The 26039-nt window shown below is 36.5% G+C and overlaps 1 protein-coding gene and 1 long non-coding RNA gene across 6 annotated transcripts in view; both read right to left on the bottom strand.

Moving 5' to 3' along the window:
* Positions 1–26039, bottom strand: part of GRAMD1C (GRAM domain containing 1C) — an 87743-nt gene that overhangs the window by 22443 nt on the left and 39261 nt on the right. For 4 of the 5 annotated variants that reach the window (XM_082394708.1, XM_082394707.1, XM_082394710.1 and 1 more), the window contains 3 exons: positions 8576–8694; positions 6039–6171; positions 1682–1841 (listed from right to left, as the gene is read on the bottom strand). In XM_082394708.1, the coding sequence (XP_082250834.1) occupies positions 1682–1841; positions 6039–6171; positions 8576–8694 (412 nt within the window). Of the gene's footprint in view, positions 1–1681; positions 1842–6038; positions 6172–8575; positions 8695–11238; positions 11760–26039 lie in introns of those variants that run through there. The other variant, XM_082394711.1, reaches the window with a different exon arrangement.
* Positions 16548–23033, bottom strand: LOC309630068. Its single transcript, XR_014245403.1, has 2 exons — positions 18665–23033; positions 16548–18311 (listed from the first exon to the last, which is right to left on the bottom strand). It is a non-coding gene; the product is annotated as an uncharacterized lncRNA (long non-coding RNA).

Below are 26039 nucleotides of genomic sequence, written 5' to 3'. Positions count from 1 at the left end.
AAAAGAAAAAAAATTCCTTGAAATGCCCACTTGATAAGCATGACAAGCCCTAGGTTATTGGTTCTAACAAGAGAAAGTAAAGAGAATATGATTTGCTATAAAGTTTCCCTTAAGCAACTGCTTTTTATTTTTATTATATTCTCTACTTTTGAATCTCTCTCTATTTCTCTTCTTTTTTTTTGTGGTTAAGGAAAGTAGTAAAATTATAGTGTTACACCATGAAGATTTTTATTATGATTTTTTTAAACTGAAACGTTATTAAAGACTCAAATGTAAGACCTGAAACCATAAAACTTCTAGAAGAAAACATAAGCAGTACATTCTTCGACAGCTTTCTTAGCAGTATTTTTTTGTGTATGTCTCCTCTGGCAAGACAAATAAAAGCAAAAATAAATAAATGGAACTAGATCAAACTAAAAAGCTTTTGCACAGTGAAAGAAACTATAATCTAAATGAAAAGGCTGACTAGAATGGGAGAAGACATTTGCAAACGATATATCTGATAAGGGGTTAATATCCAAAATATACAAAGAACTCATACAACTCAACAACTGAAAACCACCTGATTAAAAAATGAAATAAGCAGAGGACCTGAATAGATATTTTTCCAAAGAAGACATACAGATGGCCAACTGGCACATGAAAAGATGCTCAACATCACTAATCATCAGGGAAATGCAAATCAAAACCACAATGAGGTACCACCTCACACCTGTCAGAATGGCTGTTATCAAAAAGACAGCAAATAACAAGTATTGGGGAGGATGTGGAGAAAAGGGAACCCTTGTGCACTGTTGGTGGGAATGTAAACTGGTGAAGTTACTATGGAAAATAGTATGTAGGTTCCTCAAAAAATTAAAAATAGAACTACCATACAATCCAGCAATTCCACTCCTGGGTATTTATCTGAAAACGAAAACACTAATTCAAAAAGATATATGCACCCCACTATGTTCACTGTAGCATTATTTACAGTAGCCAAGATATGGAAGCAACCTAAGTGCCCATCAACAGATAAATGGATAAAGAAAGTGTGGTATATATATACATACACACACACACACACACACACACACACACACACACACACACAATGGAATATTACTCAACCATAAAAAAGAATGAAATCTTGCCGTTTTGACATAGATGGACCTAGAGGGTATTATGCTTAGTGAAATAAGTCAGACAAAGACACATACTGTATGCTTTCACTTATATGTGGAATCTAAAAACCAAAACAATGAACAAACATAACAGAAACAGAGTCATAGATAGAGAGAACAAACAAGTGGTTCCCAGACGGGAAGGGGGTTGGAGGAGGAGAAAAACAAGTGAGGGAGATAAGAAGTACAACATCCAGTTACAAATGAGTCATGGATAAAAAGAAAAAAATTGCTTTTCCCTTGCTACTGCTTCATCTCCACCATCTTAAGGCTTGGGACGTTAAAAGCTAAACGTGATGAAGATATTCAAATTCCAGGCTTCTGAAAAGTGGAGAGAGGTTAGATTTAGCAGTCCCTTTCCTCTATTTCTTATTAACTTCCATCCTTTTTTGGTTCATTATAGAGTGAGACTGTATCTAATGCAAAAACCAAATGCTCAATTTGCACACACCTAATATAAAAGTAAACATTAAAAGACGTAACTGAAATTTTACTAAAATTTATAAGAAATTTTTTACCTTCATCAACAGAATCTGAAGTGCTGCTTTTGTCCAAAGAAAGATATTCATTTTTATTCAAGTCCAGTGATTTTGATGACAGTCTACTTAACCTCTTTTCTGAAGTTAGTGAAGGGCTTTTGATCTGTTTCTCACTTTGGGGTTCCTCTTTCCCTAACCCCTAAAAAGCAAACAATGAGATCTTTAATAATAAAGACACTTTGAAATACTGCTTTTTGAAAAATTTGTTATGTTTGTATCACATTTCCAATTCAGTCCAAAAAATATTGGTAGATAACATAGACCATCCTAAAGTCATCTTCTTATACATTAATGAACAATAAATTTATGAAGAACATCATAAAAAAAGAACTCACAGACAATTAACAACGTGTGAATCACTTAAGTCGAAGAGAAAGGGGACAAAGGACAAAAATAATAGAACAGTCAGTTCTTTGGGCTGTGCAAAGGAAAGGAGTCAAACCCAGTTAGTTTCCCCAGACAATACCTGCCCCATCACCTCAAGGAAGAGAACTCACCCATCTCTCAAGACCAGTAACTAAAGGGGAAAGGGAAAGAAAAAAGAGAGATAAAAGTCACATAAGAGTACAGTGAGGGAGAAAAGATTAAAAGGGAAAATTAATTTCGCAGCAAACCCATAAGAACAGAGTTGGCTTTGCTGTTAAAGGACTAAGGAATTGGGCATTAAAATATATTCAGTATATACTGCTATCCATACTTTCTGGGAATGGCTTAATAAAGATATGTCATTTCTATAATAAATTTAATATTAGGCATGAAAGTATGAATGCTATTGCTATGTTAGTAGTATTCAAGTAGAACAGTATTATAATTAGGCTTAATAGAACAGTGTGATAAATATAAACTACACAGCAATGTACTTTCTTGTATTGTCTGTGTATAAGCAGATGAAAGACAGCAAAAGCGTATCTATAACTTCCTGCCCCATGAGATCTTTGAGCAGCACTGAACAACAGAAGCAGCTCCAGGGAGGAGACCGGTTTCCATTGGCCGCTCAGAAAGCAGAATAACAACCGGGACCCAGGACTCAATTTATTAAAGGATTATACTATCCTAGTCGAGGATTGATTTTTCAATCAGAGAGTATTGTTAAAATCAAGACTTGATTTATTTCGGAGTTCCACACTACGAAGCAACAGGTTTATTAGCTGACCCAGGGTCTCTTTAGATGCTAAGTAGAGTAACTTTCCACATATTTCTCCTGTTGTTTCTAATTAAGATATAGTTCCTATTATAAAGAACATGGACAGATACTTATAGGAAAAGTAACAGCCCCTATCTTTGAATGGTTAGCATCTGGACAATTTTTATTTCTTTGTATATTTTTCTATATTTCCTGAATTTTTACAAAGGGTGTTAATTTTATAACTTAAGAAAAACCTATTTTATTCTTGGAAAAAATGTTATTTCTAACTTTTTGTTATTTCCAACTTTGTTGGAAGTAAAAATGAAACAAAGTAAGTGACATAGGATATTCATGATATCTGAGAATCTCACTTTACTGCTCTTGGGCGCAAAAGGAAAAAAAGGACCAAACTTCTAAATTACTTGTATTCCAGCAGCTCATGCAGCTCAATAACAAAAAAACAAACAACCCAATCCAAAAATGGGCAGAAGACCTAAATAGACATTTCTCCAAAGAAGATATACAGATGGCCTACAGACACATGAAAGAATGCTCAACATCATTAATTATTAGAGAAATGCAAATCAAAACTACAATGAGATATCATCTCACACTGGTCAGAATGGCCATCATCAAAAAAATCTAGAAACAATAAATGCTGGAGACAGTGTGGAGAAAAGGGAACCCTCTTGCACTGTTGGTGGGAATGTAAATTGATACAGCCACTATGGAGAACAGTATGGAGGTTCCTCAAAAAACTAAAAATAGAACTACCATACGACACAGCAATCCCAGTACTGGGCATATACCCTGAGAAAACCATAATTCAAAAAAAGTCATGTACCAAAATGTTCATTGCAGCTCTATTTACAATAGCCAGGACATGGAAGCAACCTAAATGCCCACTGACAGACAAATGGATAAAGAAGATGTGGTACCTATATACAATGGAATATTACTCAGCCATAAAAAGAAACGAAATGGAGTTATTTGTAGTGAGGTGGATGGAGTTAGAGTCTGTCATACAGAGTGAAGTAAGTCAGAAAGAGAAAAACAAATACAGTATGCTAACACATATATATGGAATCTAAGGGGAAAAAAAAAAAAAGGTCATGAAGAACCTAGTGGCAAGACAGGAATAAAGACCTACTAGAGAATGGACTTGAGGATATGGGGAGGGGGAAGGGTAAGATGTGACAAAGTGAGAGAGTGGCATGGACATATATACACTACCAAACATAAAATAGGTAGCTAGTGGGAAGCAACCGCATAGCACAGGGAGATCAGCTCTGTGCTTTGTGACCACCTAGAGGGGTGGGATAGGGAGGGTGGGAGGGAGGGAGATGCAAGAGGGAAGAGATATGGGAACATATGTATATGTATAACTGATTCACTTTGTTATAAAGCAGAAACTAACACACCATTGTAAAGCAATTATACTCCAATAAAGATGTTAAAAAAAAAAAACTATAACACTAAAAAGAAAATTTTTTTTAAATTTAAAAAATTAAAAAAATAAATTACTTGTATTCCATAACCTGAAAACATCTATACTAAACATCAATGAATATATAATCAATCTTAAAACATTAAATTATTCCTCTACATTCCATTCCCTTTCCTTAGAGAACATATGACTTCCTTTAGGGACAAAACTAGAAGCAAGGACCAATAGGTTAACTATCCCAAGAGCAGGTACAGAAGGCATTGTCAAAGAGGCTGTAGGAAGGACCCAAGAAATATTAGTAGTTCTGAGAACCCAGTCCTCAAGGCAGACTTTTGTAAAAGGAGGGGACTGCAAGAGATCCCCTGTCCTGTTACCACCCCAAAATTGAGTGGTTTGGTCTTCTCATTGAGAACGTACAAGGGGATTAGCATTCAGAATCACCTCCCTTACACCAGCAGTAAGTTCCTAAGGGTCTCTTGATGAATAAGTTTTACATGAAATCCACAACACAAAATCAGACTGAGATAGGTGCGTGATGATTGCCTGAGACAAGTTTATAACTTGGTGGCCTTTTACATAAATATATTCTGTTTCAATGTTTCCCCAACATTTATTCACAGCAGATGCTGGGAGCTCCATGAGAGAAGGTAGAAAAGGTCCACTGCTGGCCACACACAGATTCACCTTCAATCATAATAGCTTATGGTTATTGAATATTTAATATGTGCTAGGGACTGTTCAATGCATTTTCACATATATTAATTCATTTAGTCCTTATTAAAAAAACCCTGTGGGGTATTAGTGTCCTCATCTTATAGTTGAGAAAACAAAAGCATAGAAAGGTTAAGTAATTAAGTTAATTTCTTTAAGGTCATACAGTTAGCAAGTGGCAAAGGTAGGATGTGAAGCCAATGCTCTGATCTAAAACAAGAAATTCAGTATTGGCTCCAAACTTGCACCCCAATCAGAAGAACAAAAGTTGTACACTCTTAGCACTCAGAATGTGGTCTAAGTACCATTCTTCATTAAAACTATGGCTCATTAGAAAAAATGGCTGATACTAAGTCTGGGACAGAAAGTATACAAAATGTGCCTGGGACACATTACTGTACCAGAAAGAAAGGAAGTCATCAAAGATTACTGATTATTTCAAAAGGACAAAGGAGCCAACCTGAAGGGGCTCCCATTGGCAGAGGGGACAAACTGAGTATAAAAAGTAGTAATAATAATGACTTCAAGTGACAGAAACTCACTGAAATTTAAAAAAATTGAAGGGCTTATAATAATACTTGAAAAAATAAAGAAAGAAACTAACTATGAAGCTCAGTAATTAACTGGATGTGCCTGCTTTAGTAATCAGTTTAACAAGCATCTACTGTTATTCAAGCATGGTGTTCAGAGTTCTCATCTCCCCTTCAATACAGATTCTTTCCACTACGCACACTACCTGCTACGGGAAAAATTCTGCTAACTATGAATTTCTCCACCTTATTATATTTTTAATGATGTCTCTCCCCCTTACAGACTGATGCTCAGGGAGCTGCCTGGTAACTCTGCACCATATCCAGCTCTGAACAGAACCACATATTATTCCCATAAAACCTCTGCAACTTACAGGCTTAAAACTCTTGTCCTAAAATAAAAGAGCAGCCTGACATCTTAAGTTTTTAAACATTTTGTATATTGTAGTTTTATTTGCTCTTCCATTATGATGAACACATGGCAGTATCAGACAGATTTTAAAAGGGATATCATATACTAACCGCTTTTGGTGGATTTCCATCAATTGACTCTGTTTCTGAAACCCGACTAATTGATTCAAGGGTAAAACTGATTGGCTTGGATAATTTTTCATCTCTCTCCCCACAGCCATCCAAGCTGCTTCTTCTTGGACTTCTGTAAGAAACACATCACAGAAACATAAACAAGGTCACTTCCGTACAAATAGCTGATTTAGCCTCCTCACTGAGGTCCTTTTCTATTATAAAGCATTTTGACAACAAATTTTTTTTTTGTAATGTAACAAATAAGCTTCTACTTATAACAAAGCTATCTTCTTAAATCACATGCAAATTGACTTCACTGCTGAAAATAAAATACGCTCATATAAGATTTTATAAACTTCAGAAACCGTTAAGAAATTAACCCAGTACAAGTGGCCGTAACAGCAACTAATAAAATGAACATTGCTTATTTAAATTTCAGTTGTGGACAATGAAGAAGCTTCGAAAGGTGCAGGGTAGGTGTTTGAGTTGGATGCCAGGTAACACCGGAAGGCGGTTCTAGATCTCATCTCCTTCCTTCAGATTCCGTCCCAGCTGAGATGACACATCCCTCCAGGAAGGGGAAGCTCCTGATGTCTGAGCACAGAGCCCATCCATCAATCCATGCCTCCCTTCTTGTTCTTCTCGTTCCTGAGAACAGGAATTCCTAAGGTTAAAGGAAAGGCTTTCAAATGGTCATAGGGACAAGATTACAATAAATGTCTTGGGACCTTCTTTTCCTCTTTCAGAGAGTGGGGGGAAAAACAGGAAAGTGTATTAAATATAAAAGCAGCACCATGGATCTAACTTCCAGACCTCAACTTTATTGAGCAATTAGCATTCCCATGTAGTCATTGCTATGTTTAGACTTAAAGCTCTCCTAAAATAAAGTGGCTGCCTGACATCTGAATCCACATTATCCTGACAAGGAGACAGAAAAGCTAAAAAAGCCTATCCTACTCCACCCAAATAATACTTAGGTTTACTACCCAGTTACTCCTGGCCAGACAGAATAGCAGGACTCCGAGGGAACCAAACAAGGAAAACGGCTCCTGGAGACAAGACCACCAGCTGAGGGTCTGTACTTGAGGATTTTAAGGATGGAGGTGGATTGTGGAGAAATGAAGAAAAAAAGAGGAAGGAGAGTGAAGGAAAGATTGAAAGTGAAAAGAAAGAAGATGGAAGAGCTGAGGAAATAAAGGCGTGAGGTAGATATGCTTCTCTCAGAGATTGGAAGAATGAGAAAAAGAGTAGAAGAGGGAATGAGGATCCAGGGAAGTCCCAAGCCTAGTAAACTTGACAAGGAGAGTAGGCCAATGGAAATTTTTAACTTTACAGAAACCTAATAAAATATACATGTGTAACCATGTAAAAAAGACTGTAAGATATTAACGCTGAGCTGACACAATACAAATAGGATCAGTATAACTAGAAGACTTATCTAGATAGAATAAAATTTTTGTACACACATGAGACTTTGAAAGATTTCCATCTTAAGACTTATTTGCTACAGAATTTTTAAATAAATAATTCACCTGATTTTTTATTAAGGTATAATTCATATATCATAAAATTCACCCAATTTAAAGTGTACAATACAGTGATTTACAGAGTTGTGCAGTCATTACCACTATTTAATTTGAGAACATTTTTATCACCCCAAAAGAATCCCTGTGCCCATCAGCAGTGCCCTGTTCCCACTCTCCCTTTCTCCCAGTCCCTGGCAACTCCTCATCTACTTTCTATCTCTATGGATTTACTGATTCTGGACTCTATTTCATATAAATAGAATCATACAATATGTGGTCTTTTGTGACTGGCTCCTTTCACTTAGCATAATGTTTGCTCTAGAATTTTCATGTATTATCCTTAGTTGTTTTTATTGCTCTGACCTCAATTACCACTGGACAAAACGCACTTCTATTTGTACAGGTTAATAATAATGTCCACTCTTCCAAGTGAATTCCCATCAGTCAAAAATAATCTCTCTCCACTCTGAATTTTTCCCACATTATCTATTGCTCTTTATGGCCCTTATCATTTTCAACCCTGTATTAAAATTATTTGCATTCCCTGTAGCGCTATAAGCTCCTTTCATTAATGCATTCAATATTTATTGAGTGCCAACTACATGTCAAGTACTATGCTAGGGTATCCTTGAGGAAAAGTCATATTATCTTTGTATCCCTTAAAATATCTTCCAGCTAATTTTCTTTATTGTTATGTATAGGTGCAGAGATTTCACTAGATACTTCTCCATATCCTTAATAAAAAGGTTTACTAACCCCATGCTTTAAGCAAATCCTAGGTGACACAGTTACAAAGTTAACATTTCCTCATCTGACCTGTATTTGCTTACCAATTTAGCAAACTATTCACTGTCCTCACCTTTCACCCATTCCACTACAGAGAAGCAAGAGGCAAATTTCACTGGATGGTGAATAAATAGAAAGCCTGAATTAGTACAGTCTAAAATAATTCTGCTTTGATTAATGAATGATTAACAAATCTTGACATTTCAAAACATTTTGCAGTACCTTGGCTGCACATTATCCTCAATCGACAGGGACAAGTTCTCCATCTCTTCAGCATTTAAGCCTAGCTCAGTGCCATAGTTCTGCTGGAGCAGCTGCCAGAATTCCTGTCTGGTCAAGCTCTAGAATGACAGAAAGATTACCCTGACTATTGGAAAACATAACATAGCATACAACATAGTGATTCAAAACATGAATTCTGAAGTCAAAATGACCTGTTGTGCAGTTACTAGTGTATGGCTTTGTTATTCCACCTTTCTAGATATCAGTTTTCTGTATCTATAAAAAGTGGGTTAACAAAACATATCCAACATAGTTGATACTGGGAATAGGTAGATGATGATTTTAAAGTGTGTAATATAATAACTACTGTCAATGGGTGTAAGACATTTAAAACCCTCTTTTTATAAAATAATTTGTTCATCGTTTCTGGCAATTACTAATCTGTGATTTAAATTCTGCAATCCAACCAGTCTATCAGGATGACTGGATCACCATTCAGGATACCAAACGTCAGTTCAGAATCCCTCCCCTTAATTCATAATGTATCTGAATATTTTAACTATATTTGAAACCTCACAGATCAGTAAATTTTAAATTATATTTTCCTAAAATATAAAATGCAAGAGTCTGGAATTCAGAATATTTCCGTTTTTATTTTTATTTATTTTTAATAAAGTCCAGCTTGTTCTTTCTTTGTAGGTATCATATCAGTGTTAAATAATCTAATATAAAAAATGCATGTGTTACAAAGGAAAACAAAAACAATAATAGTATGACAACCAACAGTCTGATTTTTAGAAACATTATAGATGGTTAATTACATAATTAAGCAAGGTAGAGGGAGGCAGCATAACACTTGAAGCAACTGTTGGCAAGATTCTTTACATCTCTCATTCATTCAACAGATATTTATTTAGAACCTACCACATGTGTATCACTGCACTAGATGCTAAAACGGATAAAAATGATGTCCTACTTGCTCTCAAACAACTATAATTTAATTGAAGAAACACTGCAAACTTTTAAGTAAAAGTTAAATATGACAAGCTATATCATTATTATGTACTAAAGAACTGGTAGAATCAACATGATATAGAAATCTAAAGGAAAGAAATATTACTGTGGTTTAGGGTGATCAGATAAGGCTTCACATTGCAGAAGGGTCTTCAGCTAAGTTGAAGGAAGGACATGAATAGAGGAAATGGAGAAATAAAAAAATTTGGGAGAGGGAAGCTACATAAAAATATAGAATAAAATACATGAAAAACATAAGCAATATTTGTTTTGAAGGCAGTTATCAATTTATCAGACTAATCAGAGTAAGAATTTTAAGTGGGTAAATAGTAGGGATAAATATAGGGAAATTTTATGGGGCAAAAACATACAGACACCTTGAATTCCTCGCAGACATTCCCAATGACAAATACCACATTTCCTTTTTTCTTTTTCCCTGTTTCTCCTCTCTGTCTAGTAGCTATGGTATCTTTGTTTGTTACATTACACTAGATGACCTTCATTACATTTCATGGAAACTCAAAGATATTAAGAACAGAATTTCTGCACTTTAGACTGCTAGTTCCCAGATGACTAAGATTCCATAAGAGTAGTTGTTGAAACTTCAGCTGTTACTATCAGTATTTCAAAAAGTCAAAAATATCCAAACAGTTACCTACAATAAAGTTTTTCAAGCTAGGTAAAATGTCAGGCCTCTTCGTTCGGGGCTGAATCATATTAACCTAGAGTGGTTATCTCAGGCTGATAAGAAACTCTCATTGGAAATAACGTATCCCTAAGAGACGATAATGTTCTAACATTTTATTATTTAATATACACCACTTATTTGGTTGACAAAAAGTCTTTTGAAGCATAGTGTCCATAGAAGAAAAATAAAGAGGATCACTAGTGGTAGAGAAAGAAACCACTGTTCTTGATCCTAAAGGTACCCACACACATTTCTGATTCCCACTCCAGAAGAACCATTTGTGTAATGGCTTTCTTTTTTTTTCACAATAGCAGTTAGCTCATACTAATAATTAGCTCAATATTCCAAAGATGTTATCTTTGAAACAATTTTAGTGTCATAAATGCATGGTTAACTTTATAAAGAGAAACAAGCAATATTTCAATATACTTGTGGAAGATTAACCTTTTATAAAAAGTCTTCTGAAATAATAGGTATCAAACTATTCCAAAAACAAACTAAAGCAAGTAGATAAACAATGAGCTAAACACTCAGACAGCTTTCTAAGAGTGAAAGAAATGAAACTTGTAAGTAAAATAGTAACAACAAAAATACAATTTTATTTGACTACATCAATAAATGTTTTAAATATATTATCAAATACTATCAGGAAGTTAATAGCAGAGTAATTTCAATAGACTTTTAATCTGTTAATTAAATTTAAACATATAAGGTTAATAGAAAACAAAATAGAACTCATTTAATTTGTCACCTTATAGATTTGCTAATTTGTTAAAAATGACTTTTTCTACAAAGTTGGCACAAAGTCACAAAAATGATTATTTACAGCCATGCTGAATATTCAAACATTAAAACATATACCCAGACTGATATTCATAATTCTTCCAATAATCAGCAGCAGAACCAGGGTTAAGTAACCTTAAAAAACAACTTAAATTTTAAACAAAGGCTGACCACCTACCTGCTAACAATGGGGAGGAAGGCTCCCCGTTCAACCTGCTGAGCACTTGAACAAAATAAAGACGAATCAAGCAGTAATCAGATAAGGCTCAAAAGTCAGATCAATTTCTGGCCCAGAAAGCTTTGTATTCTAAGTACGCTGCAAAGTCTTTATCTGCAGCAGAGTTCCAAACATTTAGTGACAACCATGCTTCAATCTTCTAGTTTTGTTATGAGAAGTTTTCCTTATAAAAGACAAGTTCTACTATAACTTAAGGCAAATTATTTGTCACTTCCTGGTTTGTAGTATCAGCACTCTTATCCAAGGCTGCCCTTCAGAATGCAGAATTGGAAGTTACACCTCACTCTACAGGTTCCTAAGCCACTCCTACTAGAAGAGGGTAGGTAAACAGGGTTTTATTAAAGAGACAGTTCCCAATTTCTTCTGTTCTACACACTGACTAGAAACAAAAAATGCAAATGAAAATATCTTGCCTATGCTCAATTATGTAAAATGCTTATTGCAATATGATTTTAATCTCATTTTTTAAATTAAATATATTAAGGGTTAAATTTTCTTCTCCATGCTAATACTTCCTATTCAGTTCTGGCAATGTCATCGCTTCTTCACACCCCACTTCTTCAGTACTAATGTCACATCCCCATCAGACTCCTGCATTAACCCTTTACGACTATCAAGGATTGCAACTCTTGAGTACTGTAAATGGAATGTCAGGAAATGTCAAGAAGAATGAGCTATTCAGGTGGAGCAATTCCAAGAAGCAGTCGGCATATCTTTCATCACTGAAAAGTCTACATGTTGATTACTCAATAATGCTTTCCTTTAGAAATATTTTTTCCTTTATTCAGAATAATTTCCCGGCAGGAACCTACCTGGACTATAATAAACACTATAGAGAGTCTCATCTACCAGTTCTAATTTATTTCCCAGGAGAAAAATTTTCTTCTAAATGAAAAATCAGATCTTGCCCTAATTTCTACCTAGCTAGAAACAGCTATCAAGCTGTTCCACCTAGTCTGGTAAAGTGTGTAGACATGTCAAATGCTACTTGATAGACTGCAAGAATCAACCTTTTGTGGGGAGGTAGGGTTGCTAAAATCTTATCATTTTATACAACAGCAGAATGAGGTACCAAAGCAACACTGGAGGATACTACTCACTCAAACTGAAGAGAGCTCACTATGGGGCTAGCTTTTACTCCCTAAAAACCAGTGCTCTTGGCATATTATGGCAGGTCTTACTGACCTAAATCGTAGATACATATCCTCACTGTACCATGGTAACCAAATAGCTATGAGAAAAATACACATTAATTGTACTGTAAATGATTTTTATATACTTTTGCTACATATAAAAATCTCTTATAGTAAACCACTGGATATGGAGCGGAGCAGAGCTGAGCTCAGTAGGTTTACGAGGGAAAACAGAACCTAAGGCTGGGCCCAAAGAAAGTCTGGCATGCAAAGGCTGAGTGGAAGAGGAGGAAAAAGGGACAGAAAAATACAAGAGAGGTAGAGCAAAGTTCAGAAAGAATGATACGGAAATCAAGGGAAGAAGGTGTTTCAAAATAGAGGGAGTGTGCCATGGTGTGAAATGCTGCTGAAATATCAAGTAAGATGAACTCACGTACACCAAATGCAAGTGTGCAGAGAAGGGGAGCGGCCTGGCAAGCCAGTTCACCATGACTGGGGAGGGCGGGGAGAGGAAGACACAGAGAGGAAGAAGGAAAGAGTCAGTGGGGAAGGAGGAAGCAGCCAGGTCATGAAGAGCCTGTATTCCACGCTAAATATAAAAAGCCACCTACTAGTTACACATAGAAAAGCAACAAGTTCAGAAGTGCGTTTTTAAAAGATCCACTTTTAAAACGACTACTTTTTTGGTAACAACCTGAAACAGCGGTGCCCAACCTTTTTGGCACCAGGGACCTAATGTGAGCAATGGGGAGCATCAGATGAAGCTTCGCTCGCTCACCCACCACTCACCTCCTGCTGTGTGGCCCGGTTCCTAACAGGAACCTAACAACCCCCCCAGGGGTTGGGGACCCCTGACCTAAAGGACAGATTACAGTGTTAAAAAGAGATCCCTAGGAGACTACTGTAATGGTTCAAGCTAGAAATGATGAGGGCCTTGATGACCGACATGACATGTTGGCAAAGAAGAGGTAAGAAACAAGGATGCACCAGGCTTCTGGCTTGGGTGACTGGGGAGGAGGAGGTATACTTCACTGACCAAGGGAAAATAGGTGGAGGAGTTCTGCCAACCAGAAAGGTAAAAAAGAGGGAACAATATACAAATACTAATACTTCTACACTGCCAGGTTATTATATAGAATATGTGACTAAAATACTTAGCAATTTGCATTTTTTTTCCTGGTAGGTTTGAATATGGTACTTATTAGATTTATAGGACTACTGGAAAACTTCTAGATTTCCAAGTAATTCCAAAAGGAAGAATCATTGGAGAGGGGCATAAGCAGGAATAAGAGGTTTGACAAGGCTGAGGAGTCTGCAGGAAAAAGCTGTATGACACTCTTCTGAAAGTCTCAAAGGTGACACTAACTTGATAAACTAACCACTGTTTGCAGAATGGCCTCAGCACTGTTGACATCCTAGAGATGCACTCACATCAGCTGACTCAAACCAGCCACACTCACAAGCTGCATGTACATGCTCCGTAATAAATACACTAATGCACAGTAGGGGAACGATCTTTTCTAATCATCAGAATTCGTTCATTCTACCATCCAGGTACCTGAATACCTTGGAAATCAGACTAGTAATCAGAAATTTGCATGATAAGCATGAAGTCAGAGCAAGGTAGACAGTTTTAAAGTTAAAACTACTGTGACACTGATGGAGCCTGACGATTCATCTCTGTCCCATCTTTGTACATTCCTCTAGTGGTCAAAGTCTGCCTCTGTGACTTTGCTTTTCTGGCCTAGGTCTTAAGTTCTTGGCCTAAGTCTGGCCAAGCCCCCTTCAGACCAACACATTCTTTCTTTATATATACTAATACAATCAGTAAACTGTTTTAAATCCTTTTTTCCCCAACCCACTTGAGGAACAGATACACTCCTGTCATCCTTCAACTAGAGATTCCCAAAATAGAAGATGGAGTGACATGTATCAAAATTGGAAGAGGGTGGGTCTGTATACATTGGCAAAACACCCCTCATAACCTCCTCCCTAATTCTGACACATGCCTCCTAATTCTGGCCTTTGGGAATAAGCCTGAAAGCCATTCTGTCTCTTTAAGCTTTAGAATTTAAAATGAGTGCAGATTTCTGCTCTATTAGGCCCTGGATTTAAACATCCACTCTCAATATGTACTCTTAAATTTCCATGGAGAGCTAGCTTCCCAGTAGCCCCCGTGTACTGGCAAGAGATACCACTATTATATCTCTCAGAGAAAAAATAGTACAAAAAGAACAATTTCATTCTGTACACATCCTGCCTGTATTATTAGCATGAGTAATCCTAAATCTAATAATATGACAATATCACTAGAAACATAAAAGTATTAATGAGGCTGGAGTGGTGGGCTGGGGCCAGATCATACAGTCTCTATAAACAATTAAAAATTTTTATCCAAGGGTGATGGGTATTAAGCAGGAAGCTAACATTAGCAGGTATGCATTTTTTTTTTTTTTCAAAAAAAGATGAGTTTGATTTAGTATTGTTCAGAGGTTAAAAAACTGTTTCTGTAAAAGACCATAGAGTAAATATTTCAGGCTTTGTGGTCCATTTAGTCTCTGTTGCAACTACTCAACTCTGCCTCTGTAGTGTGAAACCAACCACAGACAACACATAAAGAATGAGCATGGCTGTGTTTCAATAAAATTTTATTAATGGACACTGAAATTTGAATTCATATAATTGCCATGAAATATAAATATAAAACCACTCCTACTTTGTGGACCATACAAAAACAGGCGGGAAGACGGCCTGGCTCTGATACAAAACATGGAAGGGGGCGGGGCTTAAACTCAAACAAGAAGTGGAGGTCTGGCGTGGGGAAGGGCTGAGAGGTTCTTTACAAAAGTCAGTAAACATCAATTGTTTGTAACCGAGAATGGAGCTGCCACAGTCTTCTGGCCTCACAAATCTCAAACACTCAATGTGCTATCTGCAAGAAGGGTGCTAAACTCAAAGGTTGTGAACTAAGCTGAAGTGCTATTAATTACAGCATGAATGACATGGTGACAGTTTAGACACATGTCTAAACATTGAAGACTTATGGTAAGCTAACTCAAATACCTGAAATAAACTGTCCTTTCTGAAGCAATGCATCAGAGGAACCTTACGAATGAAAAAAAAAATGTACTTTTAAAAGCATTCTTTCTCAAAGGCACCATATTTGCCTCCAGCTTTTTCCCCTTTTGTAGATTTATCTTACTGGAGAATTAAATAAAACACACACACACACACACACACACACACAGATTTAACATCATTCTATTGGCTTAATCAATCTTACTGGAATCGTCTTTTATCTAGATTAATATGCTATGCCTTTAAGGCTTTATTACGCAAACAGCAAGCAAAAGTAACACATATTTACTTTTACTCTCAAATTCCCTAATTAAAAGTAAACATGATTATAATATTCTGAACTTAAATTCCCTAAAGTAGTTTGAATATGTACAAAATTTATTATTCAAATTACTTGTGTTGTTTTCTAGAATTTTGTAGTTAGGCTGTGTATTTTATGAATTTTGGTTTTTACCTTCTCTTTTACAAAATAGTGTTACAAAAGATCAAGGAATCTAACCAATGTGGCTTTATCACTTTAAAAAACTAGAAGACAACTGAGGCTTGTAAAATTACAGACAATACTAAGACTACACCAAGCACCTAGCACTATGTCTGGCACCTAATACTTCCTAAGTGGGAGTTACTATTATTGTTATACATATTACCATGTTAAAAAGAATTGTTCTTCAAAGATCACTAGAAGAACACAGGAAGGGTAGCTTTGTTGTTGATTTTGTTTTCTAATTCCTTTTCTGGGTGAATTCTACAGTGTTCAAAATTCCAATTAGGACAGTTTTAAACCTGAGATCTCACCTTCAACTTTCATTAAGGTCTGTATAGTACTTAACATATAGTATATGCATAAAGGTTGATTTTTGTCATAGTATAGAGCAGAAATGGTAACCGTTCTCTTTATTAAAATGAGAGTATAGCGATATTCCCTGGCGGCGCAGTGGTTAAGACTCCGCACTTTCACTGCCGAGGCTGCGGGTTCAATCACTGGTGGGGGAACTAAGATCCCGCAAGCCGAGCAGCATGGTCAAAAAATTAAAAAAAAAAAAAAAGAGTATAGTGTCCACTTGAAATAGAGTTGCATGTTCAATGTTAAAGATAACCAAATAATCCAGAGATCTGAAATGTATAACTACAGTAAAGATGCTGATACTCCTCGTGTACACATCAAGAACACGGGTGACATGAGGATCTTTTCAAAGAGGGTTAGATTTTACTCCCAGCCAGCATACAAGACATTTCTTGGCTATGGTGGCCTCAGAAGTATTCTGGAATTCCCTCTCTTTCTCCCACTTCAAAGAGCTTTTTTTTTTTTTTTTCTTTTTTCATTAAATTTCAGATCTCAGTTTCTCCCCGGCTCATCTGTAAGCCTGAACTTAATCATTTCCCAGGAGGTATTTGTTTTCGTGAGGATGCATCCCAACTTACTCGAGTGTGATAAGCGCAAAAGTGATTTGCAGAGGACACTCAGATCTAGGGTATGACCAAACGTAGGCTGCATAGCAGTCTTTGGTTCCTTGTGAGCGTGAGAGAACGCACCTGGGGGATTCCCAGGGTACTCGAAAAAAACTGGTGTTTGGGGGCAGGGTTGGCCATGCCATGTCCCTAGAGCAACACTGGAGTTTTCAACCCCCTTCCTGCAGCACGACCTGGTAGGGCAGAGTGGAGCTGCGGGGGGCTCATGCCTCAGCACGTCTGCTCGGTGCTCTCCCAGGTGGCTGCCATACACCGCGGGACCTGGCACCCGCGGGCCCACCGCCCTAAGCATCTCCCAGGTTAGGAGCATGGGCATGGGGAGACTGGGCGCCCAAACTCCAAGAAAGACGCAAGGGGGTGGGGGGAGCTTGGGCTTGGGGCTGCCCTGTCAGCCTTAAACGTTCCCTTAAGGAGGGAGGAGGGTCTGTGCTTGGCAAGTTCCCCCACCCCCACCCACTTCTCTCCTCCATCTCCCAACTTCCAGATCACCTTGAGTCTCCCAGCACTCCTGCAAAGTGAAAGCATCCGAGCAGAGCACTGTTTGAAAGACCCAGACCTCAGCAGCTGCCTGAAAAACTGGAAGTCATTCAATCCTAAGAGCCCTTAGGCAGAAGTTGTGCACTCCAGTGAGGAGCTGAGCTGGGTAGCGGGGAGGAGAGGAGGTCAAGTTTCCGCCAGTAGTGTTTAAGCTCCTGCTGCAAAGAAGGAGCCTTTCTTATCAGCTGGAAATCTCTACTCTTCCCCCAAACCATTTTTTAAAAAAGTAACAGTTTTACTGAGCTATAATTTACTTACCATAAAGTTCACTTTTCTAAAAGCATACAGTATGGAGGTTCCTTAAAAAAACTAAAAATACAGCTACCATATGATCCAGCAATCCCACTCCTGGGCATATATCCAGAGAAAACCATAATTTGAAAAGATACATGCACCCCAATGTTCACTGCAGCAAGATTTACAATAGCCAAGACACGGAAGCAACCTAAATGTCTATCAACAGAGGAAGGGATAAAGAAGATGCGCTACATATATATAATGGACTATTAATCAGCCATAAAAAAGAATGAAATAATGCCACTTGCAGCAATATGGATGGACCTAGAGATTATCATACTAAGTGAAGTAAGTCAGACACAGAAAGACAAATACCACATGATATCACTTACATGTGGAATTTAAAAACTGATACAAATGAACTTACAAAACAGATTCACAGATTTACAAAACAAACTTGTGTTTATCAAAGGGGAAAGATGGTGGGGAGGGATAAATTAACAGTTTGGGATTAACAGATACACACTACTATATATAAAATAGATAATCAACAAGCACCTACTGGGCTTCCCTGGTGGCGCAGTGGTTGCGAATCTGCCTGCTAATGCAGGGGACGCGGGTTCGAGCCCTGGTCTGGGAGGATCCCACATGCCGCGGAGCAACTAGGCCCGTGAGCCACAATTACTGAGCCTGCGCGTCTGGAGCCTGTGCTCCGCAACAAGAGAGGCCGCGATAGTGAGAGGCCCGCGCACCGCGATGAAGAGTGGCCCCCCACTTGCCGCAACTAGAGAAAGCCCTCGCACAGAAACGAAGACCCAACACAGCCAAAAATAAATAAATAAATAAATAAAGGAGGCGACTGTTGTAATGACTTAAAATTCTTAAAAAAAAAAAAAAAAAAAAACAAGCACCTACTGTATAGCACAGGAAACTCTACTCAATACTCTGTAATAACCTATATGGGAAAAGAATCTGAGAAAGAATAGATATATGTATTTGTATTGATATAACTAAATCACTTTGCTGTACACCGGAAACTAACACAACATTGTAAATCAACTATACTCCAATATAAAATAAAAATCTTTTTTAAAGTTTTAACAAAATAATGGCTATAGAGAAATAAATGTCTGTTTAAAAAATTTTTTTTAAATAACAAATAACAGCTTTACTAAGCTATAAGTCACAAACCATAAAATTCACTTTTCTAAAAGCATACAATTCAGTAGTATTTAGCATATCCTGAGTTGTACAACTATTACTACGAATTTTAGAATATTTTCATCAACCCAAAAAGGTGGCCAAATTCATTAGCAGTCACTCCTCATTCCTCCCTCCCCCTGGCAACAAATTTATTTTCAACTTCTTTGAATTTGCCTATTCTGGACATTTAATAAAAACAGAATCATACAATATGTGTTCATTTGGGACTGGCTTCTTTCACATAGCATAATGTTTCAAGGTTTACCATGTTGTACCATGTATCAGTAATTCACTCCTTTTTATTGCTGAATAATATTCCATTTTATGAATATACATTTTGTATATTTTTATGTATACTTTCATCTGTTGATGTTTCTATTTTTGGCCACTATGAATAATGCTATGAATATTTGACTGCAAGTTTTTGTGTGAACATATGCTTTCAATTTTCTTGCATACAGCCCTAGAAATGGAATTGCTGGGTCATATGGTAGCTCTATATTCAACATTCTGAGAAACTACCAAACTGTTTTTCAAATTTTTCAAAGTTTTACAATGCCATCAGCAATGCATGAGGGCTCTAGTTTATCCACATCTTCAACATTAGGTAATGTCTGTCTTTTTATTTTAGCCATCCCAGTGGGTGTGAAGTGGTATCTCACTGTGGTTTTGATTTATGTTTCTCTAACAGCTAATGACACTAAGCATCTCTGCATGCACTTGGTCATTTGTATATGTTCTTTGAAGAAATTACAATTCAAATCCTTTGCCCACTTTTTAATCGGCTATTTGTCTTTTTCTTGTTGAGTTGTAAGAATTCTTTATATACTCTTAACTTGCACATATTTCCTCTCCAGATATATAACTCTGGATGCAAATACCTTATCAGATATATAACTTGCACATATTTTCTCTCCAGATATATAACTCTGGATGCAAATACCTTATCAGATATATAACTTGCAGATATCTTCTCCATGAGTTAGTTGCCTTTTCCCTCTCTTGATGGACTCCTTCAAGCACAAAGTTTTTAATTTTGATGAAATCCAATTTAACTATTTTTTTCCTTTGTCACTTGAGCTTTTGATGTCATATCTAAGAAACCATTGTCTAATCCAAAGGTCATGAGTATTTACGCCTACAGCTTCTTCTGAGAGTTTTATACTTTCAGACCTTGCATCTAGGTCTATGATCCATTCTGAGTTAATTTTTGTATATGGTATGAAGTAGGGGTTAAAATTCATTCTTTTGCATGTTGATATCTAGTTATTCCAGCACCATTTGGTGAAAATACTATTTATTCCCCAGTGAATTATTTTGGTAACCTTGTCAAAAATCAATTTATGATTGATAATTAATTTTAAGATTTTATTTCTAGATTCTCAATTCTATGCCATTAATCTATGTCTAGACTTTTGCCAGGTATACTGCCTTGATTACTGCAGATGTGTAGTACACACTGAAATCAAGAAGTGTAAGTCCTCCAATGTTATGAACCAAACACAGGGTATACTGCCTTGATTACTGCAGGTTTGTAGTAAACATTGAAATCAAGAAGTGTTAAGTCCTCCAATGTAATGAACCAAATTGTAGTCCCCCAAATTCACATGCGGAAGCTCCAACCCCCAATATGACTATACTTGGAGACAGAGATTTTAAGGAGGAAATTAAGGTTAAATGAAGTTGCTATGCTCTGAATTGTGTCCCCCCAAAATCCATATGTTGAAACCCCAACTCCCAATGTATTTGGAGATGGGGCCTTTGGGTTCCAGAACTCTAAGAAAATAAATGTCTGTTGTTTAAGCCATTTGGCCTATGGCATTTTTTTATGGCAGACCTAACAGACTAATTCATCCAACTTTCTTCTTCTTTTTCAAGATTGTTTTTGCTATTCTGGGTACCTTGCATTTCCATATGAGTTTTAGAATCCACTTGTCAATTTCTACAAAAATGCCAGTTGGTATTCTGATATGGATTGCACTGAATCTGCAGATCAATTTGGGGAGTATTGCCATATTAACAATATTAAGTCTTCTAATCCATGAGCATGAGATTCTTTTCATTTACTTAAGTCTCCTTTAATTTCTTTCAACTATGTCTAGTAGCTTTCAGTACATGTCTTATACTTCTGTTAAATTTATTCCCAAGTATTTTATTCTTTTTTGATGCTATTGTAAATGAATTTTTTTTAATTTTTATTTTCAGATTGTTTATTGTGAATGTATAGAAAATGTAAGTAATCTTTGTATTTTGATCATGCATCCTGCAACATTACTGAACTTATTTATTGGTTCTCGCACATTTTTATTGGTTTTCTTAGGATTTTATATACACAGAAACATGTCTTCTGTCAATGGACATAGTTTTATTTCTTCATTTTTTTTTTTGAAATGACAGATCTTTCTTAGAGCTTTTATTCAATTCATGTTGTGTATATCTCTATAGTATATAAAATAGATACATGTGTTGAAATATAAACTTACCAAAGAGAACTTATCTCCAGGCAGTTTTTCTGTTTGAAGAACTAAAATAAATAGTTCCTAAAATTATTATTATTTTTTAATGTTTTAATTTATTTTTTTATATAGTAGGTTCTTATTAGTCATCAATTTTATACACATCAGTGTATACATGTCAATGCCAATCGCCCAATTCATCACACCACCACCCCCACACCCCCATGGCTTTCCCCCTTGGTGTCCATACGTTTGTTCTCTACATCTGTGTCTCAACTTCTGCCCTGCAAACAGGTTCATCTGTACCATTTTTCTAGGTTCCACATACATGCATTAATACGATAATGCAATATTTGTTTTTCTCTTTCTGACTTACTTCACTCTCTATGACAGTCTCTAGATCCATCCACGTCTCAGCAAATGACTCAATTTCGTTCCTTTTTATGGCTGTGTAATATTCCATTGTATGTATGTACCAGATCTTCTTTATCCATTCATCTGTCGATGGGCACTTAGGTTGCTTCCATGACCTGGCTATTGTAAATAGTGCTGCAGTGAACATTGGGGTGTATATGTCTTTTTGAATTATGGTTTTCTCTGGGTATGTGCCCAGTAGTGGGATTGCTGGATCATATGGTAATTCTATTTTTAGTTTTTTAAGGAACCTCCATACTGTTCTCCATAGTGGTTGTATCAATTCACATTCACTCCAACAATGCAAGAGGGTTCCCTTTTCTCCACACCCTCTCCAGCATTTGTTATTTGTAGATTTTCTGATGATGCCCATTCTAACTGGTGTGAGGTGATACCTCATTGTAGTTTTGATTTGCATTTCTCTAATAATTAGTGATGTTGAGCAGCTTTTCATGTGCTTCTTGGCCACCTGGATGTCTTCTTTGGAGAAATGTCTATTTAGGTCTTCTGCCCATTTTTGGATTGGGTTGTTTGTTTCTTTAATATTGAGCTGCATGAGCTCTTTACATATTTTGGAGATTAATCCTTTGTTCATTTGTTTGAAAATATTTTCTCCCATTCTGAGGGTTGTCTTTTCGTCTTGTTTATGGTTTCCTTTGCTGTGCAAAAGCTTTGAAGTTTCATTAGGTCCCATTTGTTTATTTTTGTTTTTATTTCCATTACTCTAGGAGGTGGATCAAAAAAGATCTTGCTGTGATTTATGTCAAAGAGTGTTCGTCCTATGTTTTTCTCTAAGAGTTTTATAGTGTCCGGTCTTACATTTAGGTCTCTAATCCATTTTGAGTTTATTTTTCTGTATGGTGATAGGGAGTGTTCTAATTTCATTCTTTTACATGTAGCTGTCCAGTTTTCCCAGCACCACTTATTGAAGAGACTGTCTTTTCTCCATTGTATAACCTTGCCTCCTTTGTCATAGATTAGTTGACCATAGGTGCGTGGGTTTATCTCTGGGCTTTCTATCTTGTTCCATTGATCTATGTTTCTGTTTTTGTGCCAGTACCATATTGTCTTGATTACTGTAGCTTTGTAGTATAGTTTAAAGTCAGGGAGTCTGATTCCTCCAGCTCCGTTTTTTTCCCTCAAGACTGCTTTGGCTATTCGGGGTCTTTTGTGTCTCCATACAAATTTTAAGATGATTTGTTCTAGCTCTGTAAAAAATGCAATTGGTAATTTGATAGGGATTACATTGAATCTGTAGATTGCTTTGGGTAGCATAATCATTTTCACAATGTTGATTCTTCCAATCCAAGAACATGGTATATCTCTCCATCTGTTGGTATCATCTTTAATTTCTTTCATCAGTGTCTTATAGTTTTCTGCATACAGGTCTTTTGTCTCCCTAGGTAGGTTTATTCCTAGGTATTTTATTCTTTTTGTTGCAATGGTAAATGGAAGTGTTTCCATAATTTCTCTTTCAGATTTTTCATCATTAGTGTATAGGAATGCAAGAGATTTCTGTGCATTAATTTTGTATCCTGCAACTTTACCAAATTCATTAATTAGCTCTAGCAGTTTTCTGGTGGCAGTTTTAGGATTCTCTATGTATAATATCATGTCATACACAAACAGTGACAGTTTTACTTCTTCTTTTCCAATTTGTATTCCTTTTATTTCTTTTTCTTCTCTGATTGCCGTGGCTAAGACTTCCAGAACTATGTTGAATAATAGTGGTGAGAGTGGACATCCTTGTCTCGTTCCTGATCTTAGAGGAAATGCTTTCAGTTTTTCACCATTGAGAACGATGTTTGCTGTGGGTTTGTCATATATGGCCTTTATTATGTTGAGGTAGGTTCCCTCTATGCCCACTTTCTGGAGAGTTTTTATCATAAATGGGTGTTGAATTTTGTCAAAAGCTTTTTCTGCATCTATTGAGATGATCATATGGTTTTTCTTCTTCAATTTGTTAATATGGTGTATCACATTGATTGATTTGCATATATTGAAGAATCCTTGCATCCCTGGGATAAATCCCACTTGATCGTGGTGTATGATCCTTTTAATGTGTTGTTGGATTCTGTTTGCTAGTATTTTGTTGAGGATTTTTGCATCTATATTCATCAGTGATATTGGTCTGTAATTTTCTTTCTTTGTAGTGTCTTTGTCTGGTTTTGGTATCAGGGTGATGGTGGCCTCATAGAATGAGTTTGGGAGTGTTCCTTCCTCTGCAATTTTTTGGAAGAGTTTGAGAAGGAGAGGTGTTAGCTCTTCTCTAAATGTTTGATAGAATTCACCTGTGAAGCCATCTGGTCCTGGACTTTTGTTTGTTGGAAGATTTTTAATCACAGTGTCAATTTCATTGCTTGTGATTGGTCTGTTCATATTTTCTGTTTCTTCCTGGTTCAGTCTTGGAAGATTATACCTTTCTAAGAATTTGTCCATTTCTTCCAAGTTGTCCATTTTATTGGCATAAAGTTGCTTGTAGTAGTCTCTTAGGATGCTTTGTATTTCTGCAGTGTCTGTTGTAACTTCTCCTTTTTCATTTCTGATTTTATTGATTTGAGTCCTCTCCCTCTTTTTCTTGATGAGTCTGGTTAATGGCTTATCAATTTTGTTTATCTTCTGAAAGAACCAGCTTTTAGTTTTCTTGATCTTTGCTATTGTTTTCTTTGTTTCTATTTCATTTATTTCTGCTCTGATCTTTATGATTTCTTTCCTTCTGCTAACTTTGGGTTTTGTTTGTTCTTCTTTCTCTAGTTTCTTTAGGTGTAAGGTTAGATTGTTTACTTGAGATTTTTCTTGTTTCTTTAGGTAGGCTTGTATAGCTATAAACTTCCCTCTTAGAACTGCTTTTGCTGCATCCCATAGGTTTTGGGTTGTCGTGTTTTCATTGTCATTTGTCTCTAGGTATTTTTTGATTTCTTCTTTGATTTCTTCAGTGATCTCTTGGTTATTTAGTAACGTATTGTTTAGCCTCCATGTGTTTGTCTTTTTTACGTTTTTTTCCCTGTAATTCATTTCTAATCTCATAGCATTGTGGTCAGAAAAGATGTTTGATATGATTTCAATCTTCTTAAATTTACTGAGGCTTGATTTGTGACCCAAGATGTGATCTATCCTGGAGAATGTTCCGTGCGCACTTGAGAAGAATGTGTAATCTGCTGTTTTTGGATGGAATGTCCTATAAATATCAATTAAATCTATCTGGTCTATTGTGTCATTTAAAGCTTGTGTTTCCTTATTAATTTTCATTTTGGATGATCTGTCCATTGGTGTAAGTGAGGTGTTAAAGTCCCCCACTATTATTGTGTTACTGTCAGTTTCCTCTTTTATGGCTGTTAGCAGTTGCCTTATGTATTGAGGTGCTCCTATGTTGGGTGCATATATATTTATAATTGTTATATCTTCTTCTTGGATTGATCCCTTGATCATTATGTAGTGTCCTTCTTTGTCTCTTGTAACATTCTTTACTTTAAAGTCTATTTTATCTGATATGAGTATAGCTACTCCAGCTTTCTTTTGATTTCCATTTGCATGGAATATCTTTTTCCATCCCCTCACTTTCAGTCTGTATGTGTCCCTAGGTCTGAAGTGGGTCTCTTGTAGACAGCATATATATGGGTCTTGTTTTTGTATCCATTCAGCAAGCCTGTGTCTTTTGGCTGGAGCATTTAATCCATTCACGTTTAAGGTAATTATCAATACATATGTTCCGCTGACCATTTTCTTAATTGTTTTGGGTTTGTTTTTGTAGGTCCTTTTCTTCTCTTGTGTTTCCCACTTAGAGAAGTTCCTTTAGCATTTGTTGTAGAGCTGGTTTGGTGGTGCTGAATTCTCTTAGCTTTTGCTTGTCTGTAAAGCTTTTGATTTCTCCATCGAATCTGAATGAGATCCTTGCCACGTAGAGTAATCTTGGTTGTAGGTTCTTCCCTTTCATCACTAAGTATATCATGCCAGTCCCTTCTGGCTTGTAGAGTTTCTGCTGAGAAATCAGCTGTTAACCTTATGGGAGTTCCCTTGTATGTTATTTGTCGTTTTTCCCTTGCTGCTTTCAATAATTTTTCTTTGTCTTTGGATTTTTCCAACTTGATTACTATGTGTCTTGGCGTGTTTCTCCTTGGGTTTATCCTGTATGGGACTCTATGCACTTCCTGGACTTGGGTGGCTATTTCCTTTCCCATGTTAGGGAAGTTTTCAACTATAATCTCTTCAAATA

Source organism: Balaenoptera borealis (genome assembly GCF_965194805.1).
Source record: "Balaenoptera borealis genome assembly, chromosome: 5".
NCBI classification, from domain to species: Eukaryota; Metazoa; Chordata; class Mammalia; order Artiodactyla; family Balaenopteridae; genus Balaenoptera; species Balaenoptera borealis.
The sequence above is the reverse complement of the archived record's forward strand: the minus strand, read 5'-3'. Positions and strand labels throughout refer to the sequence as shown.